Raw genomic sequence first — 13,123 nt, 5'->3', positions numbered from 1 at the left:
TTCCATTTTCCATTTTCTCTCTCTCTTGGGGGGTGGGGGTGGGTGCTGCAGGGCAGTGGTGTTGACTACAATGAAAACGTACTTAGGATATTATTTCTATCAAGCCCAGCTTTATCGTAAAGATAAAGGGTTGGAACTTCAACCTTGGCCTTCAACTATCACACTTCCTGCTCAACAAAGGCAAAGGCAAGTTGCAAGCTGCATTCCAGAGCACAGAATTATTATTTATAGGAAAACAGTTCCATCATGATTTTGCCCTCAAGCACTGCTATACATTTCAAACAAAACCTGTACCCTGATATAGTTTCTGTACATAAAAGCCAAGCCACCTGTTTGTAACCTGATTTGTTGCTGTTTAATCACTAAGTCCAACTTAGTGATTAGTCCAATCAAAGAGTCCAACTCTTTACCCCATAGACTGTGGCCCACCAGGCTCCTCTGTCCTCCACTCTTTCCCAGAGTTTGCTCAGATTCATGTCCATTGACTTAGTGATTCTATCTAACCATCTCATCCTCTGCCACCCTCTTCCCCTTTTGCCTTCAGTCTTTTCCAGCATCAGGGTCTTTTCCAGTGAGGCAGCTCTTCACATCAGGTAGCTAAAGTATTGGAGCTTCAGCATCAGTCCTTTCAATGAATATTCAGGGTTGATTTCCTTTAGGATTGACTGGTTTGATCTCCTTGCAGTCCAAGGGACTCTCAAGAGTCTTCTCCAGCACCACAGTTCGAAGGCACCAGTTCTTCAGTGCTCAGCCTTATGATCCAACTGATTACGAAGAAATAAACCAGGGAGCAAAAGTCAACCTAAGCAGCCTGACTATAAACTCAAGTATCATCACAGTGTGACCCTGCAGGCCAATTCTGCCAAGAGAAAGAAACCAAGACCCACCCCAGCAGTGTGACCAAGTATGCTTGTGGCTCAAGTGTGGATCCATCCATATAGATTTTTCCTTCTCCTAAGGTAGCAATCTCTATGTCCATGATGATACATATTCCACTGGGCCTTGTGGATGATACAAAAATGACATAACTAACCTCTTCAAGAACTTTCTAGCCTATAAATGAGAGGCTTGCCTTCAAGTCGGTGTAAGATCTATAGTTGAATTTTCAGTGAGTCTACTCCATTTCTTACTGTTTCTAATTCAGTAAGAATGACAATCTCATCACAACTGGTTTTCTCAGCTCTTCAATCTTCATTTTCACATCATTCTATTATTCTCTCATTTCATCGCTGATCCTTTATTGAACTCATATTTTCACTAAATTACATAATACAAAGCCTTCCCAGAAAATTCTCTTCTTTAGGGTGGTTTTTCCTCCCCCGCCCCCCAGACTGGGCTCTTGGCGTGTGTGCCTGCTTTCCTTCCTTCGTTTTGTGTAGGTGTGATAGCATTGATTTGCATCTTCCTCCTTTTAAACGTGGGTATTCCAACCCCAGAGTTTGCACTTGCTGAGGTACAGTGTGAGTGAATTCACCCTTAGTTTGGGGACTGGCTGTGGGATTTCTGTACTTCTGCCTTGGCCACCATGGTCCATGCTCAGCCAGGCAAGCCCAGTAAGATGCTGGATTCTGTCAGTCCTTCTTAAAACCTGCAGGGCTCCTCACCTCCTACCTCCTTCATTCTGCACACTTGCCAGGCTCTCCTTCCAACGGTAATATCTGCCTTGAGGCTCCTAACCCATCTGTGCTCCACTTCCTCATTCCCCTGCCTCAATCATGTCTCAACTGTCACCTTCTAAGGGAGGCCTTCCCTGACCTCTGGGCAGTACTGAGCCGACCCCTCAGTGATGCCCATCAGACAGCAAGGAGGGGAGGCTCAACACGTCGTGGGGCCCCCGGTTGTGGAGACAATCGGCAGCCCTCCCCTGCTCCTCCCCAGGCCCAGAATACCTTCCCCTGTACATCTACCATTACAGATTGTCTAGTCATTTACAACTTTACTGAGAATTAACATCCTATGAAAATTCATCAAATAAGACTCTTTGAGTTGAGCATGTTTAGAGTTGTGCAGCTATCACTATCGTCTAATTTTGAAACATTTGCACCACCCCTAAGGAAATCTCACACCATTAGTCCCCATTCTCCTCCCTGTCCCCAACCCTGGCAGCCACTGACCTACTCCCTGCCTATAGAGTTGCCTGTTCTGGATATTTAATTTAATGGAGTTGTCAGTATGTGATCTTCAGGGGCTGTCCTATGTTAGTGAACATAATATTTTGGAGTTTCATTCATATTGTGTCATGTATCAGAACTTCCTTTTCATGGCCAAGTGGTTTAGTCCATTGTGTGGATATATCACTTTTTATTTATCCATTCACCCCCGGATGGACATGTAGTTTGCATCTGCTTTTTACTGTTGTGAATAATGCTGTTGCAAACATTTGTGTTAACATTGGGCATTTTCATTTTTCTTGGGTGTATATATATATATATATATATATATATATATATATATATTCCTAAGAGTGGAATTGCTGGATCATACGGTAACACTTTACCATGTTGAGGAACTGCCAGACTGTTTTCCAAAACAGTTCTCCCATTTTACATTCCCTCCAGCAATGTGTCCAACCCTTTGTTACTCTCAAGAGAACGGCACTGGCCAACCCTCAGTCCCTTCTCTGTCACCTGTGAGCCCTCATGAAAATGTCTCTTTGGTTTAGAGACAGGCCACTTTCTAATGTACTTTCAAGCTGAGAGTGACAGCCTGCATTAGTACCCTGGGAATGGAAAGAGAATCAGGTGGATGTACTGTCATAAGTGGAGACTTCAGCCATCAGAAATGGACAGATGCAGCAGACAGAAATTTAGCACGGACACAGCTGAACTTCAGAGCACCGTCACTCAACTGGGTAAAACTGACATGCACAGACACCCAGGAACAACAGAATACACATTCTTCTCAAAGTCCCATGGAGTTCACCAAAATAGACCATATTCTGGGCCATAAAATACATCTAAATTAAAAAAAAACAAACCATGTAATGTCTGCTTTCAGACCACAAAGAATTAAACTGGAAATTCCAAAATATATGGAGCTTAAACACAGGCATCAAAGAAGAAATCTCAAAAGAAATGTTAAAATATTTTGAGCTGAATGAAAATGCAACTTACCAAAATTTGTAAGTGAAAGGAACAGTTAGAAAGGGAGATTTATACCACTTGAGTGCATATATTAGAAAAGAAGACCAAAAATCAATAACCTAAAGAAGAGCAAATTAAATCCAAAGTAAGCACAAGAAGAGAAACAGTGAGAACATAAATTAGTGAAGTTGAAAACAAGAAATCAGTACCAAAAAACCAGTGAAACCAAAAGCTGGTTCTTTGAAAATATCACCAAAAATCAAAAGGCCTCTAGCCAATCTACCTTAAAATAAAGAGAGGACACTGATTACTGATATTAGAAAAGAAATAGAATCTATCACCACAGATCCTGTGAAATTAAAAGGATAATAAAGGAACACTATGAACAACTCTATGCCCACAAATTTGCTAACCTAGATGAAGTGGACCAATTCCTTGAAAGACACAACATACCAAAGCTCATACAAGAAATAGTCTGAATAGGCTTCTATCAAAGAAATTAATACTTAATAACCTTTCAAAACAGACAATACCAGGCCCAGATGGATTCACTGGTAAATTCTATCAAAAAGGAAGAAATGATACCAATCGTCTACAATCTTTTTCAGAGGACAGAAGCAGAGGAAACACTTCCCAACTCATTCTATGCAAACAGCATTACCTTAACACCAAAAGCAGATAAAACCATTACAAGAAAACTGCACTCTCTCTCATGAATATAGGTGCAAAATCCTCAGCAAAGTATTAGCAAATCAAATCCAACAATGCATAAAAAGAATTAAATACCATAACCAAGTGAGATGTATTTCAAGTGTTCAAGGCTGGCTCAACATTTAAAAATCAATGTAATCCATCACATCATTTAGCTGAAAAAGAAAAATGATATGACCATATCAAATGCAAAAAAAAAAAAAAAGCATTTGACAAAGTCCAACACTCATTCACTAAAAGCTCTCAGTAAACTAGGAATACAGGGGAACCACCTCAACTTGATAAAGACTCTCCACAAAAAAATCTACAGCTAACATGATATTCAATGATGAGAAGCTTAAAGCTTTACCACTAAAATCAGCTACAAAGCAAGGTCTGTCATCCCTCCTCAACATCACACTGGAAGTTCTACCTAATGCAGTAAGACAAGAAAATCAAGTATATAGCTGGTTAGAAAGACATAAAACTTTTTGTTGCCAGGTGACAGGATTGTATGTAGAAACCCCCCCAAAATGTGACCAAAAACTCCTTTAATTAATAAGCATTAATAGAAAGTTTTCAAATTATAAAAATAAGTCACTTTCCCATATATCAGCAATGAACAAGTGAAATTTGAAGTTAAAAACAATGCCATTTACATTATCATTCCCAAAAATGAAATACTTATGTATAAAGTTAAGAAAATGAGTATAAGATTTGTATGATGAAAACTGGAGAACTTTTATATAGACATACCTTAGAGATACTGTAGGTTCATTTCCACTCAATAAAGTAAATATCTCAAAGCAAGTCACCTGAATTTCTTGGTTTCTCAAGGCATATGTTATGTTTACATTATACTGTGGTCTTTTAAGTGTGCAATAGCAGTATGTCTAAAAACTAATGTATGTATCTCAACTTTAAAATATTTTTAAAAATGTGACCATCACCTGAGCCTTCAGTGAGTCATAAGCTTTTTGCAGGTGTAGGGTCTTACCTCGATGTTGATGCTGCCAGCTGATCAGGGCGGTAGTTGCTGAAGTTGGGGTGCCTGTGGCAGTTTCTTAAAACAACAGTGAATTTTGCCACAACTACTGACTTTTGCTTTCACTAACGATTTCTCTGTAGCAAGCAATGCTGCTTGACAGCATTTTACCCACAGTAGAACTTCTTTCAAAATTAGAGTCAGTCCTCTCAAATCCTGCTACTGCTTTATAAACTAAGTTTATTAATGTTTTAAATCTTGTGTTGTTATTTCAACAACCTTCAGGGCTTCCCAGGTGGCTGGGACATGTTTGTAAGTCATATATCTGATAAGGGATTTGTATCTAGGATACATAATAATCTCCTACAACTTAGGAAAAACATCACATGTAAAAATGTGCAAAGATACGAACAGACATTTTATCACAGAAGATATACAAGTGGCCCATGAAAAGATGCTCAACACCATTAGCCATTGGGGAAATGCAAGCTAAAACCACCTTGAGATACCTTGGCACGCCAGCCAGAATGGCCATCTTTAAAAAGACAACACCAAAAAAAAGTGTGTATATGTATAACTTACTCACTTTGCTGTACAACTGAAACTAACACAACACTGTAAATCAACTAGACTCCAAGAAAATTGTTGAAAAAAGACAGTGCTGAGTTCTGGTGAGGATGTAGGTAGATTGGAACACTTGTACACTGCAGGCAGGAACAGAAGACTGTACTTGGGACAGTTTGGCCATTTCTTTAAAAGTTAAACATAAACTTACTATATGACCCAGCAATTCTACCCTGGAAATCTGAAGGGAACGCAGACATGCCCACACAACACATGTCAACATTTTGCATAAGAACCAAAAATTGGAAATAACTGAAATAATCAACAGGTAAATGGGTCAGCATTTACAGTATTAATAAAAAGGAAAGAAGTATTGATATATGCAAAAATATTATGCCAGACATAGAACACTGCATAGTGTATGCGTCTGTGTATATGCAGTGTCCAGAAAAGGCAAATTCCTAAAGACAGAAAGCAAACCAGAGGTTGCCTAAAGCTGGAGGTTGGCGTGAGGATCATGTGCAAATGGTCACCAGGGATTTTTCTGGAGTGATGGGAATGTTCTCAAACCACAGGTGGTAATGGCTGCACAGTGTTATGGTACATAGACTGCATCAATATTGGGGGGACGGAATTGCTAATGATACAAAAGTGTCTACCTTACCTGTACTTGTCGAAGCCTCCGGTTCCCTCACAAAGTTTCGAGATTTATTAAAACTGATCAAAAATATACTTAATAGATTATTCAAGATTGTTCTGCAAACTTACCACTTTTCTGGGTCCTGTCTGAAGTTTGAACATTGCACATGCTTGAATAAAAAACCACCGGGATCCATTACACTCCAGCTGAATACACAGCAGAAAAGGAGGCTATGAGAGCTTAAACCCCAAATCCATACCCCATTGTCCTGTAAGTTTGACAGAGTAGTTTGAAATTTCATTCTTTTCCCAAGAGGACACCTTCAGGTGGGCTGTCCTTCAATGAATCTCTTTCTCTGGGCAACAAGACTGCTGGTTTACCCACCCATGTCCTTTGTATACATTTAAGGACCAGAGTATTCTCTCAGTTCATTTTGGAAACTCACTTTGCCATCAACAGATAATATTCGACTCATCAGCCCGTACTATACGACTCTCCTTGTTATCTGATGTTTCAAGAATATTCTCCCCTTCTGTGCAGGAAAAGGAAGACAATGGGATTAAGGTAAGACAGGCTTTTGATTTTGGTTAAATTGTCTAGATCTGCCTTTATTTGCAGCCACTGCATGAAGATTCCCAAATACAGCCACTCCTCAGGGAGTGAATTTTAAACTCTAAGTTTCAGAGCTGGTAAGGAGAACTGGCTGTGGACTCTCTGCAGGGCAGACAGCTCATCCGTGGAGGTCAGAATGATGGTGTCCATTCAAGGAGCACTTACATTGCTAAGTCACTCAGTCTTGGCCAACTCTGCACCCCTATGGACTGGAGCCCACCAGGCTCCTCTGTCCATGGCATTTTCCTGGCAAGAATACTGAAGTGGGTTGCCATGCCCTCCTCCAAGGGAATCTTCCCACTTACATTAAAACTACCTAAACCAGATGTGACCAGACATGTGGACCCCATTCTGTTCAGTCCTACCAGTCACTGCCCAGCGGAGATGGGCAACAGGAGAGGAGCAGAGAGGAAGAAGGAAGGACACCAAGGATCAGCTCCTTTATGCTGAACCCAAATCACAACATATTCACAGGAGTTTTCACTTGACCTTTAACCTAACCATAAGAACTAAGAGTAATGAAGCCCATCTTAGAGTCACACCAAATAAACACGGGGATGAGTGTGGAGGGGCTGTTCAAGAGACACAAACGGGGATGTGCAGAGCTGGGTCTTCAGACTCCAAACCAGTTATTTGATCAGAAGCTTGAGGACCTGGGGAGATGCCAGCACTGAGCCAGACCCTGGGAACACAGTGGCCATCAAGACAGACACCACTCACTGTCCATGCAGCTTAGAGCTCTAGTGATGATGAATAAAAATTCACAAAAATAAATAGCAATTACAAACTAAGACATACCCAAGACATTCGGTCCTCTTTCTATCAAGAGGATATCACCTCTCAACAACCATGTTTAATGATCAGCCGAGCTTATTTACTCCCCTGCCCTGAAGATGTCACTGTAGGTGTTGGTGACGGAGTATACACTGTTTCTGTACTTGCTGAATGAAATGTTTCTCCAAAGAGAGAACGCACAACAGAGTTCAAATGTGATTTGTTTATTTTCCTGTCTGAGTAAGAGGTTCAGAGAATGGACTGACACATATCATAAGCTATCTTCCAGCCATATACAGTAGGTATACACTGATTCTACTTTTTCTTTTCCCCTGATAGGTGACATTTTCTTTGTTCAAACCAAATTACAAATGAAGAGATACTGTAAAAATAAAAGGGGGTGTGTGTGTAGTTTTTTATTCTCAGACAGTAAATGTATACCCATCACCACGAGGGGAGAAGCACTGAGGAAACATCTGCACTGAACAGTCAGGACCCTCAGAGCCCCTCTCCCAACAGCGGACTGGAACACTTAGCCATCACTATAAAGGAACTTCGTAGTCTTCCACTTTTTCTGCCATCACATTTGCTACACTGGAATTTAAACCCTCTTCAGAGTGCAAATACAAAAGTGATCAAAGTCAGGGTTTTATGGCAATCTTTGCCAAACTTTATTCTTGCTAAAATATATTCTATTTTAATATACATGCTATAAAAGTACACTAAAAAGGTCAATCTTTAGAGCTCTGTTAAAATTAAGAATTTTTTTTACATATAGAATAATATACACCCAACTCTAAAAGTATATTTGAGGATAGCTATTACTGTGACCCCAAATATTTCTAGCTTCAGATTTTGTTTATAATAGTATCAATTTTATAATACATGTATTCAGTAATGCTCTCATAATTCTATATTGCAATACTTCACTCATCACTAAAGAAAAATGCAGAGGGAACTGCATTTTCTCCAAGAAGTTCTTATTGTGCAAATCGCCAAGTTTTCAACAGAAGTTCCTATTACAATATTTTTTAAACTTTGGTAAGTAAAATTCTCTTATGATCCACATTTGGGGCTTTTAATGCAGCAAGTAAAAAAAAGCGAAAAAAAAAAAAAAAGCGATGTTGAAAATTAACCTGAAGGTAGCTTGATTTTAAAAATGATCACTTCCTTCTGTAATAACATTTCCAGGGCCAATTCTAGGTGTTTATGGAATAGTGTGGAATAAGGCTGACTGCACACATTCAGTGGTGATGAACTAAGTGCATGCCAAACCAAGACATTAGACTCTTGGGACTGAGTTTAACTATATCCACCACAATCATGCGGTACACGTGATAAGGCTGCTAGTTTACATCTGTGGAACCCAGGCATATCCGCAATTTTTTTATTTTAAGTAGAGTTGTAGAACAGAAATATAAAATAATTGAAATTTGTTTCTGATTTAAACAAAAATATGTACCCTTTTCATTAACAAAACATTCTTTAAAATATATCAACTTCTGCTCTCCAAACACTTAGCCAAGGGGCACTAGGCAATTTTTGAAGGTTTTGTGCTGACCGTTCAATACAATAAATACGGTTGTAGTGAGCACACAGCAACAGTAGATTATTGACATCCACTGAGAAGAAATGTATTCTCCTCTGGTTACAGTGTCCAGTCCCCCAAAGGGAAGGTTTGGCATTCGTGTGCTTTTTGTTCTTGGTGGGAATCACTTCCGCCTGATTTTTGTTGTTGGAAGGAAGAAACACCAGCTGATGACTTCGGGTTTTGTGACATGATGTGAAAGAGGAACGTGACAAAAATTAGCTGCTACCATGGAGCCTGTCTGGGATGGGGTTTCCAGGCAGATCTTGCTTCGTCCCAGGGGAGTGTCCGGTGGGCTGCACGGGAACCAGGAGCCAGGCACCTGAGACCCAGGCGTGTGGAGCTGCATCTTGGTGGGGGGGGGGGGGGGCGTTGCTCTCCAGAGCAGAGCACCCCCTGCTCTGCCTCGGTCACCACCCCTCCTCACTACCTTATATGCTGATGTCCGTGGGTACAGAACTTACGGAGACCAGCTCACAGGGAAACGAAGGCAGAGAAGTCAACCAAGAGGCGGCTGTGCACGTGCCATCCTCCAGTGCTGCCTCCTGACGGCCGGTCTGTTGAGATGATGGGTGGAGCACGCGCACATCCGTTCTTCCCAGCGGAATTCTCCCATTTCTCTTGAAAGCTTTTGAGAAGATCCTGTTTTTTTCCAAACCATTTTATCAAAGTAGTCTGATGTCGGCTCTTTCAAGCAAACCAATCGTGGTAGAAACTTCAGCCCCTCTCTCTTGAATTTCAAACCTACCTAAAAGTGGAATGTTTTCCCCTGGCAAATAATTACTTCTTTGAAAAGTGGACAGTTATTCTTTTTTTGGATCCAAATCAGCCCTTCAGAAAATACTTCAGACTGAAAGAGGAGGAAGTGGAGGAGAACTAGCTTCCTATTGTGCCTTACATAAAACGTTTTGCTGAAAGTGAAGAACGGCTCCGACTACAAAGGTAAATATTTGTGGAAAGGGCACACCGCCAGGTGCAACCTCAAGACATCCTCAATGTACTCATTTCATCGTGTGTGACTCTTTAAAATACAAGTCTTTTAAGTGACGAAACCGAGCAAGTAATGGGAAGGAAGTTAACATCAGAAAATACACTTTAGAAAAAGTACAAGACATTTTGCCCTCCATTTGCTACTTATTTCATAACTTAGACCAAGAAAGTGTTAAATATTCACAGTAACTTCAGAGAGGAAACATTCATGTCTGTAAAACTTCAATCCATTGCATTTTCAACTGTTTCTCTGTACAATTAGAAAAATGTCATCTGTCAGTGCTTTCCTGGAGAATTCTTTATTGTTAGTCCATCCCTCTCTGGCTCCAATTATACCTTCAAGGTGGGCTGTAGTATCCCCTTCTCAGTGAGATGAGTCTTCAGTGTTTTATAGATATTTAACTGCTGTTCTGGTTGAAGCACCAACAGCTGCTGCAGCACTTTGCTGGGATTCGGACCCCTGGTAACAGCAGAAAAGACAAAGTTCACACTATTTTGAGAGAGCTGAAGGCAGCATAGACTTGTGTTTAAAATAAACCATGCCTTTAGGACTTGCCTGGTGGCACAATAGGGGCTCAGACAGTAAAGAATCTGCCTACAATGCAGGAGACCTGGGTTTGATCCGTGGGTCGGAAAGATCCTCTGGAGAAGGGAATGGCTCCCCACTCCAGTATTCCAGATTCTATGGACAGAGGAGCCTGGCAGGCTACAGTCCATGGGGTCGCAAAGAGTCAGACACAACTGAGTGACTAACACTTTCCCTTTTGGTGGTACAATGGATAGGATCCGCCTGCCAATGCAGGGGAAACGGTTTTGATCCCTGATCTGGGAAGATTGCACATGCCAAGGAGCAGGTAAAGGCTGTGCGCCACAAATACTGAGCCTGTGCTCCGCAACAAGACACCACAATGAGAAGCCCACGCACCACAACTAGAGAAAGCCCGGACACAGCAACAAAGACCCAACGCCACAAATAAGTATTTTTGAAAGATAAAATAAGTCATGCATTTAAGTGCAAAGGATCAATCTTAACAGAACTGAAAACAGCTCTTACTCAGAGCTCACTTTAATGTTAGCGTCAGAGGGGGGAAAAAAACCTAGAACTCTCCACTGAAAGGCGTGCAGGGTAGATGTGGGAGAAATGCACAAACACAGAAGACAGGGTCAATACGAGGCATTGATGGGGTGCAGATCTAAACGTTCCACACAACTTCTCAAAAGGGCAACCTGAGTTAGAAGCGAAGGTTGATAACAAAACCTGAGACTGGACAAGACACAGAAACCATTCTGTAAGAAAAGGAGCACAGTTCCTGGTGGATGAAGATAAACTAGAAGAGAACATGAAAATAATATAAATATTTTTGCTTCAAAGAAACGTCAGACAAAGAAGGTGTTTTGTTGAAAGAATACACATAGTCCTGAGCCTGCACTGAAGCCGCCACCTGGGATCTACAGTGGGAACAACAGCCTTTGTTCAAAGAAGGTCTTGGGTAAACCCCAATAGAAACAAAATAAAAGGGGCTCTGCTTCAGCTGTGGAGCCGGTGGTAAAGAATCTACCTGCCAATGCAGGAGTTGCTAGAGACTCCAGTTCGATCACTGAGTTGCAAAGGTGCCTTGGAGTAGGAAATGGCAACCCACTGGAGTATTCTTACCTGGAAAATTTCATGGACAGAGGAGCCTGGCAGGCTACAGTCCATGGGGTCATAAAGAGTTGGACATGACTGAACATCCACACTCGCACCCACCCTGCTTTAGCTGAAAGGAGGACAGGGAGCTGGAGAACCCTGCCTGCCTTATCCACCTTACCCAGCAGTCCCACTCCCACTGGGGAGGAAATAAGCCCAGGCAGCGTTAAGTATCCACTGGGCTGTGACTGCTCTCCACCAGGTACCATGCAGGGGCCTCTCCCTAGGCTTCTCCAGCATCCCTACACCAGCCCTTCTCTCTACACCCTCCCCTGGTACACTCTGAGTCAGAAAAGGTCTCAACCAGGATTTCACACTGTTCTATCCTGAGACGCTGTGACAGGCAGGGGCGTGCAATTTCCTACCTTTTGGACTAGCACTCAATCCATCTGTAAGCTACAGATCACTTTCTATACTTACACTGCCAAAGTGCTATTTTGTCAAATTCAGAATGCACCTCATTCAGACCATAATGCATATGTACTATTCTTTGCAATTCCTACAATCCACTTGAACAGGAAAAGCACAGTAGGTTTACTTTTCAGGAAATCCAATGGGAAAAATAAGCAAGACACAAGTAATAGATGGAGAACGGCACAGAATTCTGAGAAAGACATTTACACAGGTAATTAAATTTATGACTTATGATAAGGACTCTTCAGTTCAAGGGCTTCCCTGGTGGCTCAGTGGTAAAGGATCCACCTACCAATGCAGGAGACTCAGGTTCCATCCTTGGGTCAGGAAGATCCCCTGGAGAAGGAAATGGCAACCCACTCTAGTATTCTTGCCTGAGAATTGCATGGACCAAGGAGCCTGGTGGGCGACAGTCCGTGGAGTCCCAAAAGAGTCGGACATGACTTAGTGACTAAACAACTTCAGTTCAGATGGAATTATAAGAAGTAGAAAACCCAGCAACAAAGAAATATTTGCTGTAGAGTGGTATCACAGAGAAAATCTTAGATTCAGAAAACTGCACAATAGCATGAATTAGCTGTCTCCTAGGTCACACCTTTGTGCACGAGGCTCAAATCATTTCCCAAAACCCTGAAGCCATAAGTCTACCACAACCACAGTCTACTCACATCAAGACACAGCTCGTCTTATATTTCTTCACAAGACTCAGCAATTTCATAACATAAACCCAGAGTAGGGGCCCCCAGAGAAAGGGAAGGCTGTTCAAGCAAGTTCAGCTAAATGCAAAACTGTCAGCAGGTGCTCCCAGCTAGCTGCACACTGGCTCTAGCACCGTATTTCTAATCATCTAAATATTTACTTTCAAATGGAGGACAACCAAGCTCAGCATGACTTTTTCCTACTGAGAGAACAGCAGATCAAAAAGCAAAAAAAGTATGTGTTAACGCTCTAAAAGCTGACCATCTTCGGAAAAGAAAGAGTTCTAAGGATTTAATCAGTAATTACTAATACTCAAATAGATCAGTGAATAAGTCATACGCAAATGGATTAAATGCCGGGAGCCGGTGAGGCATTCCACTCGTGACAAAGGTCATGA

At 41.5% G+C, this 13,123-nt stretch overlaps 1 protein-coding gene across 1 annotated transcript in view; it reads right to left on the bottom strand.

The window, feature by feature from the left end:
- Window positions 1-7,556: 7,556 nt before the first annotated feature.
- CDS1 (CDP-diacylglycerol synthase 1) overlaps window positions 7,557-13,123 on the bottom strand; it is a 78,386-nt gene continuing 72,819 nt past the window's right edge. The window contains exon 13 of the mRNA XM_005892757.3: window positions 7,557-10,386. Coding sequence (XP_005892819.3) covers window positions 10,257-10,386 — 130 coding nt within the window. The 3' untranslated portion in view covers window positions 7,557-10,256. The remainder of the gene's footprint in view (window positions 10,387-13,123) is intronic.

Source organism: Bos mutus, chromosome 6 (assembly GCF_027580195.1).
Source record: "Bos mutus isolate GX-2022 chromosome 6, NWIPB_WYAK_1.1, whole genome shotgun sequence".
NCBI classification, from domain to species: domain Eukaryota; kingdom Metazoa; phylum Chordata; class Mammalia; order Artiodactyla; family Bovidae; genus Bos; species Bos mutus.
The sequence above is the reverse complement of the archived record's forward strand: the minus strand, read 5'-3'. Positions and strand labels throughout refer to the sequence as shown.